At 40.1% G+C, this 26,300-nt stretch overlaps 1 protein-coding gene across 1 annotated transcript; it reads right to left on the bottom strand.

The window, feature by feature from the left end:
• Window positions 1-2,383: 2,383 nt before the first annotated feature.
• On the bottom strand, window positions 2,384-24,146 carry LOC120784646 (doublecortin domain-containing protein 2-like). The gene is made up of 9 exons (XM_040118615.1): window positions 23,860-24,146; window positions 23,249-23,303; window positions 20,149-20,225; window positions 19,728-19,862; window positions 19,105-19,254; window positions 18,084-18,138; window positions 16,099-16,282; window positions 3,945-4,015; window positions 2,384-3,537 (listed from the first exon to the last, which is right to left on the bottom strand). The coding sequence occupies exons 1-9, from the start codon at window positions 24,144-24,146 to the stop codon at window positions 2,713-2,715; spliced, it is 1,839 nt and encodes a 612-aa protein (XP_039974549.1). The 3' UTR covers window positions 2,384-2,712.
• Window positions 24,147-26,300: the final 2,154 nt, after the last annotated feature.

Raw genomic sequence — 26,300 nt, 5'->3', positions numbered from 1 at the left:
ACAATCCAACTTCTGCTCTGAATCTGACAGATGCTCCCCTACTGTTGATCGAATTTCCTCTGATTTTATCTTTAATTGTCTCCAGATGTAACAGTAGATTCTCCCAGTAAATAAAACAGTATACTGTACTCATGAAGGTTGGATTGGATAAAGAACAAATATATATTAATGTCTATAAATTATGTCTATTTTTCAAAGAACAATATAAAACTGAAATATCCACAGCCCAAAATGTGTGAAGATTCTGTGTATCCTTATATCAAAACATACTCCCTAAACTGTCAATAGCAAAAAGACAGAAAAATGATTTCCCCATCCCCACTGAAGTTGTACACACATTATATACTTTCAGAATGATACTTTCATGATTGATTATACTTTATAGCTAATGATACTTAGAACATCACATGGGCCATTAAGCTGAATGGCCCAAATGAGTATTTTTATAGAGAATAGTCCTCGTTTTTTTATGTACTTTTATTCTTGTACTTCCCTACTTTTTTAGCCTTTTCCCCCTTGTAAAATCACTGCTTTGCTGTTTTGAATTTCCCCAACAACTGACACTTTTTATCTGCTTTTAATTTTTTAAGTATCTGAGATAGTGTTAGTTCAATAAACTGTACATGTCTAAGCAGGGTCTTTTTTGTTATTAAAGATAGCATATCCTCTTCACAGAGAGAAAATGAGTAATTAAATGATTTGGTTTTCATTAATAAAAGATTCCAAACTGTCAGTGGTTTCCCAACATACTAAGCCTTCATTACACTGTGTAGGAGCTTGTAATCAATCAGGAGAGTCATTTAGGTAGGGGAAGTGCAGAAGAGTGTCCGTGCTATTCAGGGCCTTATTAACTAACACACGCGCACGTGCACACACACACACACACACACACACACACACACACACTGCAAGGGGCCAGTGGAGGAGATAAGAGAGAATTGATGGTAACTCCAAAAATAGCACCTTGAGGATCATCACCCCAACCAGTCAGGCTGCATGACTCACGCACACACAGGCCCCCGCCTCCTCTGCCTTTCGCTGCATCTCTTGCTCTCTGCTCTCTCCTTCTGCCTCAGTCTCGCTCTCACCCATGTTCTCCCTCTCTCGTGGGATGGTGACTCACAAACACATTGACTGCATGAATCCCAACTGGAGCAGCTGCAGGGATCACAGAGCAGTGGGGCCATCATAGACACTGAAATAGACCACAATTCAGACTATAGTTTCCTGCCTGTGGGAGGCAGTTCATAGTTGCTTTATAAAACCTTGTTTCATGGGAAAACAGAGAGGTGAAATGACTGAATGAACTTGAAGAGTGTAAGCTACATCCCATTCTAAATCTTCTTTCACCTGCCTTTCTCCCATGATTAAAGCTTTTGAGGACTCGAGACTTACTTGCTAACATTTGCATCTAGGTTCCTTAAATTAAGATTGCAGGCCAAAAAAACTAATGGTTAACGCAATTATAATAACGTTAATTGGGACGATAAGTAGAGCCAAATATTTTACTGTGAAAGTACCTGATGAAATTCCGCCTAATATACGTATATTTGGCCTGAAATTTTTTGATTTTGAAAAACGCTGTGTCAAAATATTATTGTAAGCACTTAATTTTTTGTGCATACTTTATCATATCACACAAAAGTTGTTCATGCTTTTATGCAGTTCAACAAATTACTGGTATGCATGGAAAGACCAGCTGAGAAGAATACGAGAGATGAGCTGAGCATGAGAGAAACATGGTGAAAACATGGTAAAAAACTTACCCAAGAAGCATTAAACATTTTCCCTTCACTAAAGCAAACATAAATACTTACCTTGCATCCATATTGCATACATTAGATTGAGCTGAAGTATTTTTATTCATTTATTTATTGACAAATTTGAGTAGAGTCATTTTATAATGAATTGAAAGGGATTAAGGGAAAAGGCAGAAAAGTCTGTTACAATAAAGCATGTTTTAAAGGTCCCTAACTGTAATTTCCTTATTTATTTATTTATTTATTTGGTAGAAGATAAATACAAATAAACAAATATTCATGAGACATAATGACTAAATAAGGAAGGATTATGATTTGGAATAGGTCTACAGAGAAGAGTTCATTATCATGCAATTTAGATCAACATTCAGACACAAACAGCATTACATATAGCTTATTGTACTCACTTAAAAAGCTCATTTGCATCGCTTACTTTGGGAAATAGACAAAACTTCCATACATACAAAAATGATCTTTCAAAACTAGCAGCTCAAAGTTTATACTGAGACAATAAAGCAGCCCAATAGCTAACAGTATGTATTATTGGGGAAAAAAATAAATAATAATTATATATATATATATGTGTGTGTGTCTATATATATTATAGCTTCTATTTGATTTGTCTCTTAGACATGGATAATGTTTTGATGAATAGCGTTTGAATATAAACCCGAAATTTTGATGTTTTTGTACTTAGCATCATTTAGCAGTCAACCATTCAAAGATTCTCTGACTTGCTTGGCAAATTACTTGCTTGCTTGTGTAATGATTTTTTTTCAGTGCAACTTCTATAAGGCCATCTAGTAAATATCTCTGAGTGCAATCAAGTGTTGTTTGCTTTCTGTGAATCTGCTCTGCCACCTTCTGTATTTTTACATTGTATTGTAAATAAGTATTGCTTCCTGTTTTTAGTACTGCTCATCCAATATCTTTGACATTTTGTCTTTCTTTCCTAATCCTTCTCTTTCTTGCTGTTATCTTGATTCTCTTTATCAGCCTCCTCCCCTTTCTTTCCACTTGCTGTGGTATCTTTGCGACTGGCTGAATTTTTCTCCTTCATGTCCAGCTCTGCTTCACATTCCACCTCATCATCTTCTCCACTGACCTCTCCATTCACCTTTCTCTCCTCTTCCCCTGACTCTTTGGGAGCTCCCTCTTTTGTTTTGCTCATATCTTCCTCCTGGTTACTGTTGCTACTATTACATCTGCTGTTATCATTGTCTTTTGTCTCGTTATCTGACTGAGTCTTCTCTGGCTCATTGCTGTTTTCTGTCTCTTTCTGTTCCTCCTTTGAGTCTACATCGTTATTTTGGTCTTCACTGTTTTTCTCCCCCTTTCCACTGTCTTTATCTTGCTTCTCTTCTTCTGTATTTTCACCCTGTTCATCCTTTTCACTCTCAGAAAATGTATGGCTTCCATCCTCTTGCTCTTTATTGTCCTGGCTCTTATCAATGTTGCTACTGCTGGACTCCTGCTCCTCACTCTTAACTTCCTCCTTACTCTCATCCATGACCTCCTCCTTCACTTCTTCTTTTACCACCTCCTCTTTCTCCTCAGGTCCTGCTGTTGCCTCATTCTCTTTTTCATTACTTGGCTCTTCATTTTCCTTCTTCTCTTCCCCTCCCTCTTTTTCACCGGTTGTGTCCTGCTTTTCCTCCTTCTCTTCTTTGCAGGTGGAAGTGTCTTCTTCTGTGGTGTTTTCAGCAGTAGCCTCCTCCTGCTCTCCTGCCTTTTCACCATTTGCCTCTGTGGCTTTTGCATCATCATCTGCAGGTTTCTGTAACGGAATAATACCAAACGAACAACTTGTAGCTCTAAATATTTTAACAGATATACGTACAGTATAATTGGATTGTTTACAATAATTCTTCATGTGACCCAAACTTTCCTAAAATTGAGTGACAGCGCTGTAGAGTCATGAGCTCTTACAAATCAAGTGCAGCATTATTTATTTTTTTCAAGAACCTTTTTGTTGAATGTCAATCAATATGCAACAAGTAGTGGAGAAAAAAAACAGGCACTTGAGCATGTGACAAAGAACCAAACAACAGTATGGCAGCAACATTATGCTGTGCCCCCTAATGATAGGTCACATCAAAAAGAATGCATAGCTATGTCTCTTTATAAAGTCGTCATTGTTGGTTCCTGCAACAGTCTATTATGTACACTAACTTATGTTTATACCTCTTCAGCTGGCTGGTCTTCATGGGTTTTGTTGTCACTGTTTCCATCATCAGCCTTTGATTCCTGGTCATCTGGAAATACATGGGGGGGAACTTTTAACTGGGTGCACTGAGCATAACAATTAAGTGAGAATGATTTTACAGAAAGTTGGCTGTTTCTTTAAAGTAAAAAAAATAGTAATAATAATTCAAAATATGTTTCATTGTGCTTTTGATCCTAATGTGTTTTATTGTGTCTTGAATGGGCTTGTCAGGGGCAATATAATTTGAAGGTAAAGTGATAGGTGTGATCCTTGTGTAAATATGAGACATTTATTCTGTCTCGCACAGGCGCAAGTAGACTTGTCTGAGCCAAATCAGAAAAAAAAGAGGCAGAAGGGGTAATTTTATCATATGAATCGAATCAAAGACATGAATAATATTTTGATTCATTGAATGACATTCTGTTTTCAAGAGGCTCAACACAACTACATAGAGCAGAATACACTGCACTGTGTATGTCCATGAAAAATATATATATTTTTAAAAATCACAAATAGGCTATATGCTGGTTATTTCTGATGAATTTAAAGCGTGTCCACATCAGTTTGTTTTTCATCCCTTATTAATTTAAACAGGTTAAATATTCCTTCATGTGCTGACTACTTTTCAAGACCCTAAAACCTGAATCCCTCACTCAGATCCCATTACATCATTTCAGGAATCCATAAAACCTCTCCTATAAATAAGGGAGCTTTTAATCATCCTCCAGTAAGTGACTTGTTGAAATTATACAGCTTTTATTCAGCAGCTGTGTTTTCGGGCTTAAACAAACACAGCACAACAGTGACACCTGGTGGTAAAGGGCAAAAGCACCCATATTTTTTTCAGGGATGTAAACAACTTCCCCAGACAATGGATGTGTGCCAGAGAGAGACAGTAAACATTGGTTGTAATAAGATGATTCAGAATACAAATTTCAAATTAGATCATCATTACTACTATCACCACCACAGGAATCATCCTCATTATCACCACAGGTAGAGGTTGTTCTACCCTAACCATTGCTTTTATTGCACATACCCACACACAAACCAGATCTATTAAAGAGGTTCCGGCGCTGGTGTTTATGTTGCAAGTTGCAAGCTACTGTCAAGAATATTCTGCCCAACACACAATGTGTGAGGCAGACTAAGTATTTAAAGCTAGTTGCATGGCAGCAAAAAAAAAAAAAAAAAAAAGAAATAGTCCAACATTAGTTTTCGCTATGGGAAATATCTTCCACTGGCCCCCTGTCATCACCTACGGTCTATACAGCTGCAAAGGGATATTGTGAATCCTGGTTTTTAAATGAAGACGTCATACTCAATACCCACTACACACTCATTTCTATTGACGTAATCAGCTAAGCAAGGCAGAGAGTTGGAGTACAAAATTAATACGGGGATTTTCACTTTTCATGTGAGCATGTGCATCAAAGGCCTTGGAGTAATTAACCCTAAACATCATAAGAGGAATACAACTATACGCTCCGATAAACAACATAATTACACACTTGTTTTGAAACACTGGATGAGACTGAAATTTCTAATCAGAAATAAGCGGCATAAGGGGGGGGGCAGTGTAATTAATGTCTTTAATATTAGTTTCCCTTTCTACACATACCAGTTAAAGAAGAAAAATGACTCGGGTAGAGATTAGAAGAGTTTATGGAGACATTTAATGCATTTCAAATGCAAAACTGATTGAAGTTTAGCTATGGTAGGAGATGAAACGTTAGGGTAATAACAACGGACCTCTTTAAGAATATTTTATGGAAATCGCCTGCATTCATTAACAGAGAGGGCTGAACGATTAGGTATAAGCAGTAAGCAGTGGATGAGCCCCTACAACTCTAAACATCTTAATGCGATTTGAGGACGAGGTACAGGCTCATGAAAATGCTAAATCAAATTAAATACAATATTTAGAATCTCCCCTTCCTGCTCATCATTAAATCCAGTAGATTTGGGTTCTGGTAAATACAATTGGTTGGACAGTTTTGTGTATGTGTGTGCAAGTGTGTATGAAATGTGTCTGTCTCTTTCTTCCGTCATAATCAGGCAAACATCCCACACACACACACCCACACACACACACACACACACACACACACACACACACACACACACACACACACACACACATTCCCTCTTTCGACTTATGCATTATTGGCGCAAAAACACGGACAGAGCACACCCAGATTTCTGAGGTAATGCTATATGTCATCCATCAGTGTGAGGTAAAACAAGGATGCAATGGTAAGCGGGTATAATTACTCACATAAATGGCTCTCGCTGCCATTCTTATGAAAGCTAAGGTTACAAATGACTGGTGTTTTAGGGAAATGTAATAAAACACAACTGAAGATGAAGTGATAGCAGGTAGTAAACTATTATAACCTCTCACTCCTCAACAAGCAACTCTCTCTTTGACCGTGCACAACACACACACACACACACACACACACACACACACACACACACACACACACACACACACACACACACACATACATTCTGCCTCTCTGCAGGATTTTAGTTTTAGGAGACTCCCTTATAAAAGAAAAAACAGGACTTTTGTGATTTCTGTCTCAACACCTCAGATTCATGCATACAGTAACATGGTGCAGGATGTCTTTGATCTGTTTTTCCATTTGATGTGCTCATCCACTTCTAGTAACCCTAACACACTGGGGGAATCCAGGGTGAAATTTACACCAGGTATAATGATGTACATACTATTCCATTAAATATGTAAGGATTATATCAATCAACTTAATTAATAAAACAACATGTATCGCAGAAAGAAACAACCCCCTGTGGTTCCCTGTCCTCAGCTGAGCCCTGAGCCCGAACTACATTGTCAACAAACTCCAATGGAAGGTTTTTCTATTAAGGTCCTGGCACAGAGTAAGCAAACAGGTCCATCCTCCAATTTCTTCCACAGGATATAAGGGAGTGTTACCAATCATCTCTTGTTTACAGACTTTTTAACAATGAGTTTAAACTCAACAGGGAGTTGGACAATTGCTTTATGTGCATAAAGCTTTTCGTTCGTTGGATAAAATAAAAGAACCACATTGTATATTTTATCACCATATTTGTTTATCAAGAACATGCAATTCTAATGGCAAAAGAGACGATGCGCATTATATCAGTGTTTTCTTGTATCTCCACTGCAGAGTTGGACTGGGCAGCCATGCCTCACAGAGATTTGTGGAGTCTAATATCCTGTCTAAAAGCTTTTGCACCCCTCCAGGAAGCATTTCTGTGTAAAAGCCATACAGTGCAATCAAGTTCTTGACTCCACAGGAAATCCATGGCAGACAAGTTCAAGAATACATTTTTTTTTCATTGGAAATTGAACCATGATTGGTTCATTGAGGATGTACGATGCTTTTAACGGCCGTGAAGTCACTGTGCTGGAGAAACCTGCTGTTTTAATGCTGTGCAAACCATTTATTCTAGTTTCTCTAGAATCTGTTATGTCATTTTTCTAGGATTAGAAGATGTCTTCAGAGCTGTGACACTTCTGGGAAAACCTACTGAACTGAATAAAGCTTTCCCTAGAGTTGAGACACGACAAGAAAACCATATTAGGGAGAAAGTTTACTGAAAATCTTATAAAAATAACAAAACATGAAATAATGGCAAACAATTGGTATTCCCCTGTTCTGTATTTATTGCACTTAGTGCACTGCTTATAAGAAAATCATCTGAAAAATGTTTCCAGCGTTTACTATGCAAAGTTTATTTACCACCCAACATCCACAGTAGGTTAATCATAGTGGGTTTTTTGCCAATGTATTCCTTGAATGGAAAGGAATGCTGAAAAAAATCAAGCTCTATTACCACAGCCTAATGGAATACACAATTGTTAATGCATCCCTTTTGTAGTCAATATGCACCATGAGACACTCAGGCGTTATTACCTCTGACAGGCTGACATCTGAGTTACAAGCATATTAAAAAAGACATTTTCCTGGAAATGCTTTGGATGTCATGGTCAATAGTGAGGGTTTTTTTCGTTTTTTGTTTTTTTCTGGCTGCACAAGAGCAGAATCTTTATTCTTTCAGAACCACTTCTGAAAAATCAATTTCTAAATGGCAGAGGTTGCTGCTCTAACAAATCCAAATCACCGTTTTAATACACAGTGCATTTATGCTTTTAAACCAAAGCATGGAAAAAAATTGTTGACATGGCCTCCACAAGCCAATTCTACTTTCAGTGGATTAGCTCTGTAGTGTTAAATAAACACTCAAGCCTTGACACACTACTTTATGCACCTAAATCACTCTACTCAAGACTCCCTGCATATCACCATACAGTACAGTATATTGCTTATATACATCCAGCTGATTTACTCCAGTCAGCACATACCGTGGGGTGTAAAACAACACGGGCAGTAACTCTAAATGGCAATTATGAAATGTTGCCACTCAGCAAGTGTGCTCCAGTCACTGACCAAGATCCTGTTAAAACATTTAATGACTGTATGGCCAGCTACCACGAGAGAGGCCCAGTTGGTATTGAGTTTATAGTGATGTGAAATAGAGAAACGGGTCCAGCTGCTTAAAATAAAATCTGATGACTGTATACTTTGCTCGTTCATCTGTTGCTGTCTCTCTCTCTCTCTCTCTCTCATGCATAGACACAGTATATTTTCATGTAATTCATAGCTTTAAACATACCGCAGTCATTACATTCTCTTACATCATACAAACACAACAACAAGTGTGCAAAAAGTTTACAGTCAACAATCCACCACATTATAGAACAACATATCCAACAGATCATAGTTGTAATGTTATTGCTTTGTAAATGATGACTTCGTGACTCAAAAGGCACAACAATTCTATCGAAGGGGTACACCATCAATTTTACACATGAAGTTCAATTTACTTATGACAAGGAGGACTATTTAGCCTGTAAAAAGGAAGCTTTTTATAATGACAGATGCTACTGAAGTGCATTATGGGAAATGTCAGATCCAGACTTTCTGGAGCTTGACCCATTCTACAAACTAAAAGTCATGATATCTCAGCTTCTGCTGCTTTTGAGTTTATCCCTCCATTTTTAATTTTTTTTTTTTTTAATCTGCCTCGAGTCCCCCAACATTATGGAAGTGAAATGTTAAATTCCTGGAGTGTCCCTTTAAAAGCTCAATCAAAATCAATTAGCCTGATGGAAACTGTGGTTAGGACTAAAATATCATCATAAGCATATGAAATGTATTGTGTAAAGTAATTCTGGTGTATAACATCCTTTACATTTGGGTTTGTGTCCGAGATGTATGCATATAAAAAAAACACCATACATTATCCCTAGAGGGAACCTTTTCATTCGTGTAGAAAATGCCTCTTATGTGCAGCCCCCATCTTAAATAGCTTTGACATTAAATCAGAGCAAAGCTCTGCTTAACCATTTTGCAGTCAGACAGGCCGAGTAATATTTATAAAGGTCATGGCTTCGGTTAAATATTTTAATAATTCATGGAATTTGTCCTCTCTCACTTTTCTCAAAGTTGCCTGAAACTGTACCATCCAGTGTGTCCATTACATGAAGGTTTTATTCCAAATGGCTTCTGTCTGATCAGTGTAATAGGAACAGATATTGAAATTGGATTTTTCTTTCTTCTCAACACACACAGACACACACACAGACTGCATTCTCTAAAATGCAGCTATATGCAGCTATTTGATGTTCTAAAGTCTTACTAACCAATAACTTTGCTATCATTGAAATGGTTTGGTATTTGATTATTAATTCCAAGATACACTGAAAGTAATATTTTTTTCTTATAATTCAAGTTCTATGACGGCCTCTGTGAAATAATTCTCATTTATCGTCTAAATTTTGTATTTTGCCGATGTGATGTACATCCTGCGCAATATGTTTTCATGTTGTCTTTGACCCCCTAAAGTACATTATTTGGACAAAAACTTTTGAAAATGCATGTGTGAGCGCATTAAATGATGGACACAGAGCATTTTGCTTTGGCAACACAGCAGCTTCAGATGCCCTAAACTTCAGATCTCCACAAACGTCATATTTACTCATGCCATTTAGGCTGTATGTCAAAGTTGTTTCAGTGTCTCAGGCTGATACAAATCCTGCAGATGCTGATGCTCCTATCACAACTACTTCAGATGCACGTCTACAAGCTCAACCTCAAAAAGGCCCTAACGTGCAAAGCAGGCTAGATTAGAAGTGACAGACATTAAGAAAGTTTATGTCATTGAAAGTGTCACACATTACCCTAACCTTATGTCATAGCTGGCGCTGTTGTATGTCACCGCTGAAACTCTTGTTAACAGATTAATGTGACAGATTAGTACAGCTACCCTGCTCTTTAATCCAGTAATCCTGCATCAAAGGGTCATGACGAACCTTTTTCTGCCGCAGTGAAAATGGGGAGATGAAAGGAGAGGAAGAATGAAGGAGGGATAGGGAAGGATGGTCATGTCTGAGATGTGGCATACGAGCCTGTGCGTAAATGCGCGGAAACACAGGCACGCGCATAACACACACATAAATACATTAAACAGTGCTCACAAACCACACTTTCCAAGAACTTGGCAAGGGAAAAAAAAACTTCTTTTAAATATTGCCATCTCTCATCCTTTGCTGCTTAGCCTCTTTTTTTGACACAGGCACACGAATAAAGACACGCTGCCTCTTTGTGTACATGTCTCCTGCCTCCCAAGGCTGTTTTGAACCCTATTTCACGCTGACAGGCATTATAGAAACATATGCTAACAGGGCTAATTCCCCAAGGCAGCAGCACATTTTATGACACCGGAGGCAGAATGTTGATCTGGCTGGATGACTTGTGCATGTGCAAAGGCACACATAAACACACACAGACACACACACACACACACACACACACACACACACACACACACACACACACACACACACACACACACACACTCGCACGTATGCAACAATCTCCATTTTTTTCACATTCAACTTGTAAATAAGACCAAGAGCATTTCCATTTTGATTTTTTTTAATTATTTTTTTTTCCTGAAAAATACTTCAACTTAAAACTTTCTTTACTTCAATTCAAAGCCCCTTCAAGGAAAATAATAGGAACAGACATAATGTGGATCTGTCATGTATCATAAATTGAGTCTGCTCCTGCTACAGTACATTCAAAGATGTGGCGTAGTACATGAAAAGGAAGTAAGAGGCTATTCACATGAGGTTTTGTGTAACATGGATGCCCTTGAGATTTCAATGCTAAAACTGACTATAAACAGGTACTACTTATAGACTCTCTGAAGCAGCCAGTTTTAGAGTGTCACTGGGTTCCGGGCTGCTGAGACTGCAAGGAATTTTTCAAAGAATTTCCCATAGCATCAAAGAGCGTGAAATGATTTTGTTTAGCTAGAATTTTCTTCCATTGAACAAACTCATATATTTAAAAGCAGCACTTGTATGTCTTATATCAGTACTGTAACTCTTGGCCGGGGTAGACCTGAAAAGAACACACATAATTTTTGCAAATTCAAAAGCTGACGATAGTGTGCCCCCTCATTAAAATGTACCCACACCATAATTTAGCAAAATGCTAAAAAGTGGGCAAGGGGCTAATGGGGGGGTGTATGGATGTGTGTGACGCGGGAGTTTGTCAGTGTCTGCAAGGCACCTATGCTAGAGGGCTCTTTGGAAGTGGAGGTCTTTTCCACTCCAGAATCCCTTGAAGCGGACATTGCGTGTGGAGGACCACGGTGGTCCTGAGCAATATCAATTCGAGCTGCTGGCTCCAGCCCCATTAATGCCCAAAACCGGAGCTTCAGGGCTGAGCATGAAAAACACCAGTTGCAAATGTATATAGCAGTGCGTTGCTATCGAGGGACCTGCTGCTGTCTGCAACCACTGCCGAGCCATATGAGGGTCTGAAGGGCAAGTATGCAGACCGCTGATGCTTCTACGGCCATCAAAAGCACAAGTTTGAACCATTGCACCAAAATTGAAAAATACTTAGCGGAGGGTTAGCAAAAAATAGCGTTAACTTCTGTGAATGTTGAGTCTCGATCAGTATATATACACGTACATATATATATGAAAATGAGCGCAGTCTCACAGACGCCCACTCACGGACAGGTGTTGGGGGAGGTGATGGGCCGCCCATCTATGATTAGACGGCGTAAACATTCTTTTCTTTTTCTTGATATAAATTTCATGAGGCAAAGATGTCCCAAATGGTTGACTCTATTTCAGCATTGGTCTTGCAAGGTTCAGGATGATTCAAAACAATAGATGGTGTGTTGAGCCATTTTTAACCCATGAAATGCCGGCTTTTACAACTTGGGTAAGAAATGTCAACATCAACACCAGCGCTGATGTATTTCATCACAGTACAGTCATGTCATTTAGTTTACAGCTCAAAAAACATGTTTAAGTGTGCAGTGCCTCTTCAATGCAAGCACAGAGACATGTACAACCCATGTAAGAGTCCAGCTAATCAGTAGACACACTTCCCTCTCTGTCAGCAGACCCTCTTCTCTCCCTCTCTCATTGCCTTTCCTCTCTCTCCTCTTGTCCATACCTTTCTGCCCGTCCTTCCTTCCTGACGTACAAGGTTCAGTTGTTGATTTTTCGAACAGCAATTTGGCCCCAGCAAGGGGCAGACAGTCAAATTCTGCTTCGATGACTCTAAATGAAGAGATTATCCAAATGAAAGGCAATTATCCAAACCCCACCCATCCCTCTACCCTTCAATGTCTCTCTGTGCCTTTCTTTACCCCCAATTCATCATATTCACTATTTGATTCAAGCTGTGTTCTTTTTTTTCCTTCTCTTCTGCTTCCTGATAATGTTCTCTTCCCTTCATCATCTCAACCTTTTATTCCGTCTTCTTTAACCTTCTCTTTTATCATCCCTTCTCTTTGCCTCCTCTCTCACCACACCTGTCCAGACACATTTTTTCTTCTTCCTCCTATCTTTTATTCTTCTCCCTTTTTCCCATTCCTGGTGCTCTCTTTACTTCTTCTCTCCTCTCCTCTCAAGGGAGCCATACAACTGAACTGACCAGAAAGGCCCTTTAAGAAAAAGAACACTGACAAACATCCTAATTCTATTTTGAGGTTATCAACAACTGCTAGTTGGTTACACACTGAACATGAATGTGTTTTTGAAGGAAAAAAAGCTAACGGTGGCCAAACTGTACCATTAATTTTACCCAATTTAAAAGAGCTACTATAAAGTATAACTCTGTTGGGTGAAGCGTACGACAGGCAATGTGTCTTGTTGGTTAAGTCTTTTAAGCCAAATGTCTCTGTTATAGTAAGTTCAAATTCATTCTGTGACCTTTGCTGCATGACTTGTCACACTGCCTCCCCCTTGTCTTCGCTGTCACTCTCCGCTGTGTTCACTCTGATGAAGCAGAAAAGTCAGAAGCTTTACAATACACCAGACAGAAACTACTGTAGTCATCCTCAGTCTGGCTACCAGCAGCTGATAGACAGTGAATAATGGGGACTGGCGCACCAACACACACACATAGTATCACACGCAAAAACTAACCTTCCTGGCACAACAGAGTCAGCACAGAACAGAGGCCGAATCTCAAGTTACGGGGTCACTCTGTCTCACTTGTCTGTTTTCTCCTCTCTGCACATCTCTCTATCTCTTCCTACCCCGTCCCTCTCTCACAAATACATTTATAATGACATGACACCTTTATAAATATATTTTGTTTTCATTCTAATGTTCCAGCACACCAGAGATCTGAAGTGTGGGTTTCATGCTGTGTTCTTTCCAAAGCCGCTGCCAATTTTTTTGGCTGTGTTCCTTTTGGCAGCAGAACGGGATGTGTTTACTTCATACCCAGCCAGGGCAGGATTTTCCCGAGGGGAAAATAACACCAAAAACACCTCTGCTCTGCTGTGAATCACTAAACAGAGGTAATATGAACACTATGTTCCTACTGAAAAGCCAAACTGGTCAAAAAAGTCCACTATACTTAACGTACCTGCTCCAGGAAATGCTAATGGGCATAGAACTAATTGGTTTGCGGTAAGCCAATGAGCAGCTATAATTTCAGCTCATGTTTACTTTCGAAATGAACAAATAACATCTCAGCATGGATTTTCTCTGGCAAAAGGCAACGGATAAAAAGAGTAAAGATGCCTTTGAGAAACCCCAACCTACTGTATCTTATATAAAATCTGCTCAGCACCATGGACAGAGACAAAGTAACTGACATACTCAGTCAAACAGTGGAGGGCGCATGAGACTGTGATATGCTCTCTGAGTCATTCAAACGATCTTGTCTAATGCCTGATCTTGTTTTCCGAGCTGTCTGTCTGTTAATTTAATCTTTGGTCAATGTCACCCAAGGGGACCAATAACGCAACATGGTTTTCTGTGCCAATAATACGACATGCCACACAATCTGATGTACAGAGGATTCTGAGGGTGACATTATGGATCTCACACGCACACATGCACGCACAGACAAAGGCAGAACAAACACACACACACACACAGACACACACACACACACACATTCCTTATTCCTCTCTTTTGATGCAAAATGCCAGCTCCCCTGAACCATAGACACAATTCTCCATGCTCCTTTGGGCTTCTGCTGTCAACTCTCCTGCCAGTGGAGAAAACAGGCAACATCTATCATGAGCCACAAGATGACGTAATGTGGTTCATACCGCAGTAGGAGTTACATTAAGGTCAGCAGCAGTCTACAGAAAATCTAGGCACAAATTCCTGTAAAACTTTCATTAAAAAATTAGAAAAAAATGCTCTCAATTCCCTTTTCCATTGTCATTGTCTACAATGCATATGCCATTCCTGGAAAAATATCTGTTAGTTGGGAGGAGGGCCAGCTGCCACAAGGCACAAAAGTAAAGTTTAACTGAAGGTACAGAGTTTCTGCAGGATATTATAACAGACTGATCATAAGCCCAGAAGTTGACGTAATGTGTTTCTTGTAACAGTGGTTAATGTCATCATACTAGACCTACTTTCAGTTTTTTCTTGTTATATTTCCTGAAGAGCAACAGTGCCACTATGTGGGCATTTAAGAATGGAGCAGGTTACATAAGATTTCACAGACCATGCATTACATCATATGTCACTACATCTTATACTCCTAACTGTAGGCTATATAGCCCTGTTTGTGCCACATGTTATAGTAATTATTTATGAGTGTGGCAATTCAGACATAAATACATTCAAAGGCCAGGTACCTATTACTAAATGTCAGTGTATTAGAGGGAATATCTTTCAAGCCAGGCACTCATGTCCTGAATTGCACTGGCACATGCAATCACACACGTATGCAGAGACCCACAAGGATATTCAATTTATCATGCGCAAAGGCACACATAAACACACACACACACACACACACACACACACACAAACACGCACACTCACACACACACACACACACACACACACACACACACACACACACACACACACACACACACACACACACGCACGCACGCACGCACGCACGCACGCACGCACGCACGCACGCACGCACACACACACACACACACACACACACACACACACACACACACACACACACACACACACAAGCTCACTCTGCACAGATTCCGTATAATGCATATAGACAATTACTAACAGAAAACAGTGATGATAAATGTTAGAATCACATGGGCTTGATACTCAGTGGCAGCCACGGTACAACAGCTTGTGGCAGATTACAGTGTGTCACAGATAAACTTATGTTTTTAACTCTTTTTACTTCAGTAGCCCCTTTTGAAAATGTCCACACATCCCATCTATCACATCCTTTTCGGGGGTGACTAGTAAAGAGCTGCAAGAAGTAAATTTTATGAATATTGTTTATTATAATTGTATTACTAATATAGAACATACATACCTCCCTATTATTATCCTTTGCTAATATAAATGACAATAGGGAGATAAGCAAGTCAGCTAATTAAAGCAGAGCTCCTACAGAAATAAACCACTGCTGGGTTTTTCAACAAATCTCTCCTAAATACTAAAAAAAAACCAAAAAACACACTCTTCTGTCTTTGAATATGGTGCTGTTGAGCCCCATGGAGGAGGTTTATATGCATTTTGTTCAATTCCTTTTCATACTGTTCTATTTCCCCCTACGTTACCATTGTCAGAGATGCTGAAGGTCATTCCTTGCCCGCTCCTCTTCTTCCTGAGGGAGATGAGTCTGGCCTGAGAGATTTCTCTGACAATGGAGGACAGGTGTTCCTTGTGGTTTCTGTTGTGGCTGGGAAGGTAGGCCTTGGAGTCTCGATCGCCGCTATCACTGCACTGAACTGTGGACTTAATCTGGGGGAAATGGAAGTCTAGTCAGTTGATGAGAGACTTGTGAAAGCCATGACCAATAATAAAGTTATCTACAGTATGAAATAAGAAGAGAATGTATAAAATATCAGGAACATCTTCCTATTGAAATCAATTTGTTTAACTTTGATGCATCTGTTTATCTAAAGCTCATGGCCCCGGCATTTTGACATGAGCGAGTGCTTACAATATTTATGTTGTTATTTATAGTGGCTCGGGCTGAGGAAATGAATGAAGTATGAATGAAGTGTATGAAGTATTCATAAAACAGGCCCAAATAATGATCTGTTTACCTTGGCTAAGTTTTAACACTTGAAGACTGGCAACTGTGTTCCTATCTTTCTTTTTATAGCTATCCCTCATTAACTTAAAACAACTACATGATCGAAAAAAAACCCACTCCCTGTAACTACTTTGTGTATATTCTACAATATTGTGCAGCCTGTTTTTTTCCCTTGGTATGGATCGAAGGAACGTAAATGTAATTGAGTATTTCAAGTATTTTGAGTTTTCCTGTTTTGGTTGATGTGCACCTTTCAGGCCAGAGAGTGCAGGCAGCAGGAAATCAGGCTAACAAGCACTGAGTCTACTGTCTGACTTTGGTACATGAACATATCATGTGAGCCCCAAAGCTTCCAAGCGGTCTCTTCGGTATTTCCCGGCATACGGACTGCAGTTCTACACGTTCCGGAAGTGTTGAGGGCAGTGAGTCTGTAAGAGAGCTGGCATCAGCATCAGCCGGGTCGAGTCATGTTTGTAAAGTTTGTACGGGTTTGTAGCACTGAACAGTCACAGCAGCTAGTGCACACAGCTAAACTAAGTCCCGAGGAGAAAACGTGTCAGTCAGTAAGTACCTGCACTGTTTAAAGCTTAACCTCTACACAGTAGTTAAGTGAGTTTGTAGCACTATTTCGGGTTGTAACACTTTCAATTATATGGCTCGCAGTCAGTTTGGAAACATTTAAAAGGCGAGTAGGCAGGAGAAGGCCAGAGCTGTTGTCAGTGATGGACTTAGAGTGTGGGCATATGCTATTTCCTGGAGGCAGTATGTACCAGTGTAAACTAAATTTGTATGGAACTTGCAAAAAATACCAATATAAAATACTCGGTTGTTCATTTTGGGCCAGTGCTAAAAGGTAGACATACCTATCTCCCCTACCGTAATTTTTTTTACTTGGCTTACTTCTTTGGCAAAAGTAGTAGAAATATAACATAAGTACACAATTGAGTTAAACAAAGTAAACATTCTCAAATGTCCATTGAGCACTGATTGATGAAGCAAAAAAGTTTATTTTGCCTGCACAACTGTGCACAAACATCTCAAACTGGTGTTATTAATTCCCTCATCGTGTGAGAGACCAACTTCAAAAAGGTACAAACAAACAGTAAACTGTTGCAATTTTGTCCTGTACACTTATCTTGTTAGTCAAATTATATCTGAATTTCCAGATGAGTCTGAAAGACTGGCTCATTAAGTTTTTTTAAATCTATTTCTATTTATGTTCAATAAAATAATATTACTACAACTATCTGGGCCTCTAGAGCCCTTCAAAGATCCTGGTAAATTACCATACACATAACAAGGCTGTTTTAAGGTATTCCTCCACCAATGCATCTGAATACGGGTCCAGCGTCATGCACTTGTGGATGCATGCACAAAGGGACCGCAGCTAAAAAAAAAAACTTGGGGAAACACTGTTCTCAGCTCTGCTTTAAGGCTTTGTGAAACATTAAATTCAAATCTTGATCATCTAAATATTTCATGCAAAAAGCATGCAATTCTTACATTTCCATTTTGCTTGGAATATCTGTAGATAGGTGGAAGAGAGTAAGCTTTCATTCTGTAGACAAAACAGACAGAAAGAGGTAATTTACATAAATACATGATATGAAAAGCCTCCCTTACAACACTTAATTCATTAGCACATGCACCTGAAATAAGCCATGTAATTTTGTAAACCCCAGTACAACTTAAGGCCTTCTGAAAAGGAAAAATTGGAGGGTTGATTGATAATTGTGGGGTTTAAACACTATACTGTGTAATATTTGATTAATCAGCAATGCTCTAATCTACCAAATACTTGTAATATGAAAAAGCATATTATGTAGATGCAAGATTTTCAAATCTGAAAAACTACTTACGTAGCTTTGCGTTCAATATGTGCATGAACAACAGTAAACATTATAAATGTTTGTCCTGATTTTTATTTATTTTTTCTGACTTTTATTCATTCACAAATTACTCATCTTGAAAGTAATATTTGGAGCTAAGGGATGTAGCTTTCAGGAGATTTGAAAGAAGATATTAGCCCTGGAGGATTAGTTAGTTACCGTGCTGTACAAACACAAACTGAACGGTCTCCAAGAACCATCTCTCGTAGCCATAGCATTCCACTTTTAAATTTCCAAAACTCTTGATGAAGAAATCAAGACTCTACATACTGATAGGTCCTAACGATGGGTATCATTGGTCAGTGTTGTTTACTGTATGTTACATTAATAATTTGAGATACCTTGTTTAACATAAAGTAACTGTTTAAAGAGTGTAGTCAGTTTAGAAGAAGACATAAGCACAAAATGGACCGCTGCTAGTTTCATGCAGGATCTACTTACATGCTAAATTTCAGGCGTCTATATCAGTTTGAGGTTTTCGTGTCTGTATTGCAGGATAGGTGTGAGTGCAGATACTGTAAGCATGGGAAGACATTGGAAATTTCAAAGCTACAAAGGCACAGGTTATTATGACAGGCAAAATGTCAGTCTTCAGAAACGTTACTCCAGTATATTTTCTGTAGTGTGGTGCTTACCCATTGACCCTCCTTGTCCCTCTTGGTTTAGCGAAGAGTAGGTCACTGTAGGACAGCTTCTTAAACTTTTCTCTTCCCACAGCCACATAAAGCTGACCGCTCTCCAGCTGATTCCCATCCGTCACCTGGTGGCCTTCATATGTGCAGAGACTAGAACACACAAAGAGAGTCAAAAGCCCCACGGTTTCCATCATGTATTTGTACCAGTTAGTCAGAACAAGATGGATTTAAATTGCTGAATGCCCTCCCATAATCATCATGTGGTCATTTATTAATTTAGATGATCCACTAAAAAGCATATTATTTTGTCTATATGTCTATATATATGTATATACTGTGTGTGTGTATGTGTGTATTACATACAACAAGTGAAATTCTACGTTAACATAAAGGACTTGATGCAGTTTCATGAAAATTCTTTTTCATTTATATGCAAATTAATGCAGCAAGGTGCTAGAAAATCATATGAGGTAATCTGTTGTAATGGAATAAGGTGGAATTCTGAAGGTTTTGTTATGTATTGTTCTTGATTTATTTTGCTATCAAGTATAGACATATCATAATGTGGGTAGAAAAAAATACAGTCCTTATGTTAAGTGTGTGCACTTTTTTTTAAATGGTACCTTCGAACACCCCCCAGGACTCTCAAACCCATCTTCTCTGTGATCATCTCTAGTATTCTCTCAAACTGGCCCAGCATCCTCTGGTGGATCAACAGCCTCATTGCGGGGTTTAAGACATCGCCATTTGCTACCACACTAAGTGAAGAAAATACACAAGCTGAAAGTGGCTTTTAACAGTGACACTGAGGGTTCTCCATGGTGAAGGGAATCCCTCTGAGTTCAAGTGTCTCCCTATGACATCAGGAATCGGCAGTCTGTCACATTATTTCCCACTTGGGTACACAGTCAAAGACAGTTACATTATTGTATAATCTGTATATAGTATATATAAGTGAATGTAAAAACTCTGCAGGAAAAATTAATAGGTTAGGATTGTGGAAAAATGGTGTAAATAGTGGAAAATAGGGGAACTTGAACTTACAATATTGTACATGGCTCCTTGATGGGTTTCAGGAATCGAGCTGACACAATAATTCGATTCTGTGGCAGTGGTTTGGCCTGGAAAAGAGGGATGAGAAAGAATGAAATATGTCATGAATCTATCAATGCTTTGAAAGTTTGTTAAGTCGGGATTTAAGGGACAGCTCTTGTTTCCCAGGGGAGCAACAGGAAAACAGACCTGTGCAAACGTTAGGTACTTTTGCGTTAGGGGCCAAGGCTAAGACTGGAGTCAGTATTGATATACCAGTTGGTGAGGACAACCTTTAAGCTAACTCCATCTCCTTAATATAGCTGCCCATGTCAGGTCAGTCAACGGGGCTAATATCGTGCATCCCCTAGAGCCGGGAGTGCTTTAAGAATCAGAGCCACGAAGGGTAGCAGCAGTTTGATGTAGCGTTATCCGTTTATTGTAGACAATGTTATGTATACTCTTACACTTGTTTTTAAATCCATTCACTTTTTAAATTTGTTTTGGTATTTTTTTCTCTCCTTTCGCTGTGAGAAATTTCAGTTAACAGTCCAAGAAAACATGCTTGTGTGACATCAAAAGCTTTTACCCCTAAAACAAAGGGAAAAGAGCTATCGTACACAAGAAAGAATATGTCTCTCATATCTGTGACGGCAAAAGAAGGATCCCTCTGTAATCCTTTGAGTTTGTGAGGTTGCAAAGTGTGAGCCCTGCCAGTCCTGTCCCACAACACCTGATTGAGATTTGGATACTGTGAGATAAAGAGATAAAGGAGGAGGCATATTAAAAGTCCTCTGGGATCTGTGAGTGCACCCTGGTAACGGTGGTTTGAAGGCCAAAAGTAGAATTACAAAATGTGCTTCATAAAACAAGCTGTAAGACATATTCAGAGGTATAGCAGCTACCCTGCATAAGGTCAAGCTCGTTTTATTGAGTTTAAGCCCCTTGTCTCTGGCTAAAAACTGTACAAATAACAGATATGATAAAACATTAAAATGCATTTAAATTCACATAATTGCTGAAATAATCAAAATGTAATTCCACTTCCATTTGAACCATTTGCCTTTTATGTATGCTACAAAGCACAGAGACTAGTATAAACCACACTGCTGTTAACCAGTCCAACCAGGAGGAATGTGAGGCACGAATCAGTCTCTAGGGAGCTACTACATTGTGCTAGATTTGTTTTTCCGTTGAAAATTATTTTTATCAGCGCACTCAACCCGTTTTCAGTGTCAGCAACAGCATCACTGAGTGATGCTAAGCTTACACAGCTTTAATAACTCAAATGATCAAACCCATTGCACCTTTAGCCGAAAACCGAAACCCAAGGAAACGATTTTTACTTTCAATACAGCTCATAAACTTGACACCTCACACCCACTTGATTCCATCCACAGAGGGCAGATGCTAGATTCAGCAAAGTTCATAAGTAAAATAAGTGATCTTTGTTTCTGACGTTAGGATTTTCTGTATAACAAGGTACTACATCTTGACTGCTGGCGGAAATCTCTATGACCAATTTTGATTTGATTTAAACACTCACTTGGTATACTTACATCACTGTTTATGAAAACCAGCAGGTTTGAGGACCCCTTGAAGTGGGTCCTCTAAAGCATATCCAATCAAACATAGAGCAACACAAACGTCAATTTCAAGGTGAAAGGGAGATGTAAAAACAACAGAAGATCTACTGTGTGCAAATTGGAAGCATTTTTGTGTATTAAGGACTATTGTCAGAAGGTGGATCCTGCCCTGTGGTCAAAATGAGTCACATACGGAACGGTACACCAAAGGTAGTGACCAAAAAATTTCATTGGTCCATCCTATAACTGCCCTAAAATCAATACAGGCAGGAAACAAACTTGCCAAGCATCTAGCAGGTAAGAGTTCTCATCATTAAACAACGCAATCAGCACGAGGCATAAGGAGGAGGAAGCAGGGTCCTTGTAAAATTGATTGGTTCTTTTTATGCTCGCCAATCACATCAGCAGCAACACGTCTTTGAGGTTATCTGTGATGGAAAAGCCTCTTGCTGGTGGGTGATAAGACAAAATCAACAGCACAGAGAGTAATTCATGATTCTGCTTGTACGGTTAACATGTTGATGCGGGGCAGGGTGCACAAAGGGTGCAAAAAGACAAAGAAAAAAATGGGCTGCACACTTTTAGTATCGAGTATCCTGACGAAGACCTTGTGTGATGCATTTTTTTCTCTGGCTATAATTAGCACCTATTTGGGGTTTTTTTGCCATACTGTCCCTATAAAGTGTGGATGGAGTTAATAAGGTTTGGTATATTAGGTATGGTACACATATCTGTGCCCTCCACAGAATATAAAAAAAACCCTCTCATTTGGAAAGACGACCTGCAGTTGACTTTTAAAATAGACGAGCCTGACTTTAAGCTGCTCTTGTTTTGGCTGTGACTTCATAGCTGGTGATTAAAGATGCATTGAAAGGAGGGATGACTATGATCCATAAATTAATAATTCATGGCCATTGAGACAACAACAAAGTGATTCCTCACAGAGAACAATAGGGAGGAATGCTAAACAGTACACGTTGCTTCAATGATCTTTCTAAAACCTTTACACTGCGGGTGGGGGCAAGAGTGCAGAGGTGATGTCCCCAAATCCTTATGTATCTTGCATGTCGTGGCAGTTTCAGATGTTGAAGAGCTGGATCGAGTAAGGCTATTGTGTCTGAAACCCTGCCTGGAAAACATAGCAGCTGAAGGGCAAGAAAACTAAGGCAAGAAAATAAAAGCAATTTAAACAATGTGTCCGTGATTAAGGTATTCATTCTCATGTGGCTAGTAAGCCCTCAAAAAACTAGCACGGCTGGAAACTAAGAAAAAAACAGGTTCCATCTCTGCAGACTGTGTTCATGTGATGCCAAAGATCAGAATGACTGGGAATTGCAGGCACAGCAATTGCTGCTGCTGGCACTGCTGCACAACACAGCCACAGGTACTGCGCTCCATAGAGAGCAAACAGAGCAAGTAGAGCTCAGGCATTTTATTGCATTCCACAGGAACTTACCTTTCGGGACTAACTTTATGACAGAAAGAACTTTCTGAAAAACTGAACGAGAGCAAGCTTTTCTTCTTACCTGCACTGGAAGACTCTGCAGCATCCTTCTCTTCCTGGAGCCAATCGTTAGGTAACTGCAAATAAAACATAAAGTGAAGTGAATGCCTAAGTTAACCATTCACAGCGCACTCAAATGCTTCACCACTGCAATCTATAAATAACTGACTGCACAAATCTCATTACCTGCTGTATAAGTCCACCTTTTTTTAAGCCGCGGCACAGCGCACTTCTCTACAGGGCTGAGCTCCTCTGCCTCATGCTGTGACTCGGCATTGGTGCAAAACTGTTGAGTCACATAAACTTCGCGACCATGGCTCAGTTAACAGGTCTGACCATTAGTGCCTGATTTTATGTACTGCATGAGGACAGCGGCCGGTCGACAACATTGACTGTGGAGCCCAGTCAGTGTGTGCAATATGGTTCAGCTGAGATTTTAATTAGGTACAGTTGACAGTAATCACAACTGACCAGCACGCTTCCCATGCGGGCAGTAGTCCACTGCTGGAACAGCCACAGTTGCATTTTAAAACTTAGCAGGCCGGCATTTACGCATTGTTGCATTATACTTAGAGCTGCGCGAAAGCCATTTGAAAGTAGTTATCATTAGGGCAAACTGTAATTTAGTCTTACTCCAGCTTTTTGAATCTCTCCCTCCCAGCGGCGACGTACTGCTCCCCGCTCCGCAGGCTCTCCAAACAGTCCACCTTGTGGCCTCCTCTCGGTGTGTAGATGTTTCTCACCGCTCCAAACGGGGCTTGTATCCCGCCGGTCACCTCTCTCAGCAAAGTCTCAAAGTTGGACACCCTCTTTTGGTTTATCACTATCCGACGCGCCTCATAATACGGATCACCGTTCCGGAACATGAAAATGTTCTTGACGACCGGCTGTGCCAGGAAGTTTGGCTTCTGCGAGCTCATCCTTGCGCGGAACAGCAGGGCTGGCGCGCGGCGGAGGGAGATCTTTCTTATAATAAACTTGCAACAGGCTGATCCCAACTGCGAGACAAAAGCTTACTGGCCATTATAATGACATTAGAGCTGGTCCATCCTGGGCAAACGTGTAGGGTCGAGTGGAGCTGAACGCGGCACGCAGATGTTCGAGGAGGTCAGTGGTTTGCATAGAAAAGCGCCCAGGGCCAAATGCTACTCTCAGGTTGAGTAGGAGGTAAATGAATAAAAGCAGAACCACGAGCATGTAACTGTTGTTGTGATCCAAGTGTCACAAACGGCCACTACCCGCAGCCTCAGTTTTGCTGAGTCTCGATCCGCTCCAACGGAAACGGTGCCGAGTTGCCCGCCGCGCAGCAGGTGACGGCAAAAGCCAAATGGCTCTCTGTAGTTTCCCCACGACGTAGGGCTGAGTCTCACGGGAGCTCATCTGTTGGGACGTATCTATGGGAACCCGCCGCTGTTCTCTCACCGATCACCAGGCACCGGACCTCACCCGGTCGTCATCAACAGGTAGTCAATCATTAGCTGATTAAGATAAAAAAAAATAAAAAATAAAAAGCCTTATTTAATCAAATGCACATTGTGAGTGTGAAGGAAGCATACGCGAAGACGCGCGATGAGCTGTGTGAGCGGGGGGGTGGGTGTGTGGGGGTGGGAGACCGATTTGCAACACTTGCGCGGTGTGAAACACTCATACTGCCATGCGAGAAAGTTAATTGGGCATCAAGGGAGCAATTGGAAAACACGGGTTGCCGGTGATAGCCCGAAAGCGGGACAAAAAAACATGTTTGTTTTCTGAACTATAATTGTGCTGCGCGACAACACGGAGGTCGGTACTCTATGTCCTTTTGCACATTATTGTCAAGCGGCACGTCTCTTGCTGAGACAATTAAAAGCGAGGGAAATGTATGATATAGATGTATGGATTAAATGGTTATATATGTATAACAGTAATAATAATCTAATTTAATCCAAATTCTTGAGTATAAATGCATGTAAATGTGTTCCCACTATATCTATATGTTATTTATCTATATCCCTCATAGAAGTTGTGAAGGCCTAGCGTCCACAGTCCAACCGTTCGAGCTCTGCCCGTTGTCCAGTTTTGTCCGCCGCTGCACGGGGCCAGGGGGCCTCTCCTCACCACGACCGCTTCGTGCTCCTTAACCCGCCCGCTTCACCTTACCGTGGGGCCACACGCCCCCTTCCCTCGTCAACGGCAGTCGGCCTTTAGAATTGCTGCTCCGCCGGGGCCTCTACTGGGTGGAGCGGCCAACACCAAGGCCAGTCAGGGCCAAAAGCCCCCAAGTCAACTTGATATAGTACAGTAGACATATGTGGGCCTTGGTGGATATAATATGTTATATTTATCGCGCACTGGCTTAGTTTGACCTACAGCAGTTCTGCCCGGTGGAACAGAGTCGCCAGTACTGCATAGGCGCACCCCATGCCCCCGTGTACTGTACAGTCTGGCTATAGACTCCTTCAGATGCAATTCGTTGTTGGAGCCACCTGGTGGTGCTATAGTATATAATGTGGCTTAAATCTTTTTTTTTTTTTTTTTTTAAATCAGCAGTATCCTCAGACGAATCATATAAAAATTGATTGTATGCTCAAATCTTTTACACACACACACACACACACACACACACACACACACACACACACACACACACACACACACACACACACACACACAGACACACACATATCTATACTTGAGAAAACTTGCAGACACCTTTGCAGTAATACTTTTAGAAGGTGTCACTTTAATACACATCTGAAAGAAGGCCAGCAGAAGTGTATTGTGATTTAAGATAGAAAATAAGATACTGTTGATGAAGCTAAAGTATTGTACATATTTTACTGTATTTTTATGGTGTTTAACCTTTTAGTAGAGTGTTACAGGAAACATGGGGGTATTTTTATTGTGTATTCTTATTGTGTTTAACCTTTTAGTAGAGTGTTACAGGAAACATGGGGGTATAGAGGTTTAGATGCGACAACCTGCTTTCACTCCGGAAACAAACTCAGGCTCAGGTATTATCAGGGGATTTCATTCTTATATAGAGCATGTGTTATACAATTAAAAGATTTTAGTTTAGTTTTGTCTGTAAATGA

The sequence above is a fragment of the Xiphias gladius genome, chromosome 22, assembly GCF_016859285.1.
Source record: "Xiphias gladius isolate SHS-SW01 ecotype Sanya breed wild chromosome 22, ASM1685928v1, whole genome shotgun sequence".
NCBI classification, from domain to species: domain Eukaryota; kingdom Metazoa; phylum Chordata; class Actinopteri; order Istiophoriformes; family Xiphiidae; genus Xiphias; species Xiphias gladius.
The sequence above is the reverse complement of the archived record's forward strand: the minus strand, read 5'-3'. Positions and strand labels throughout refer to the sequence as shown.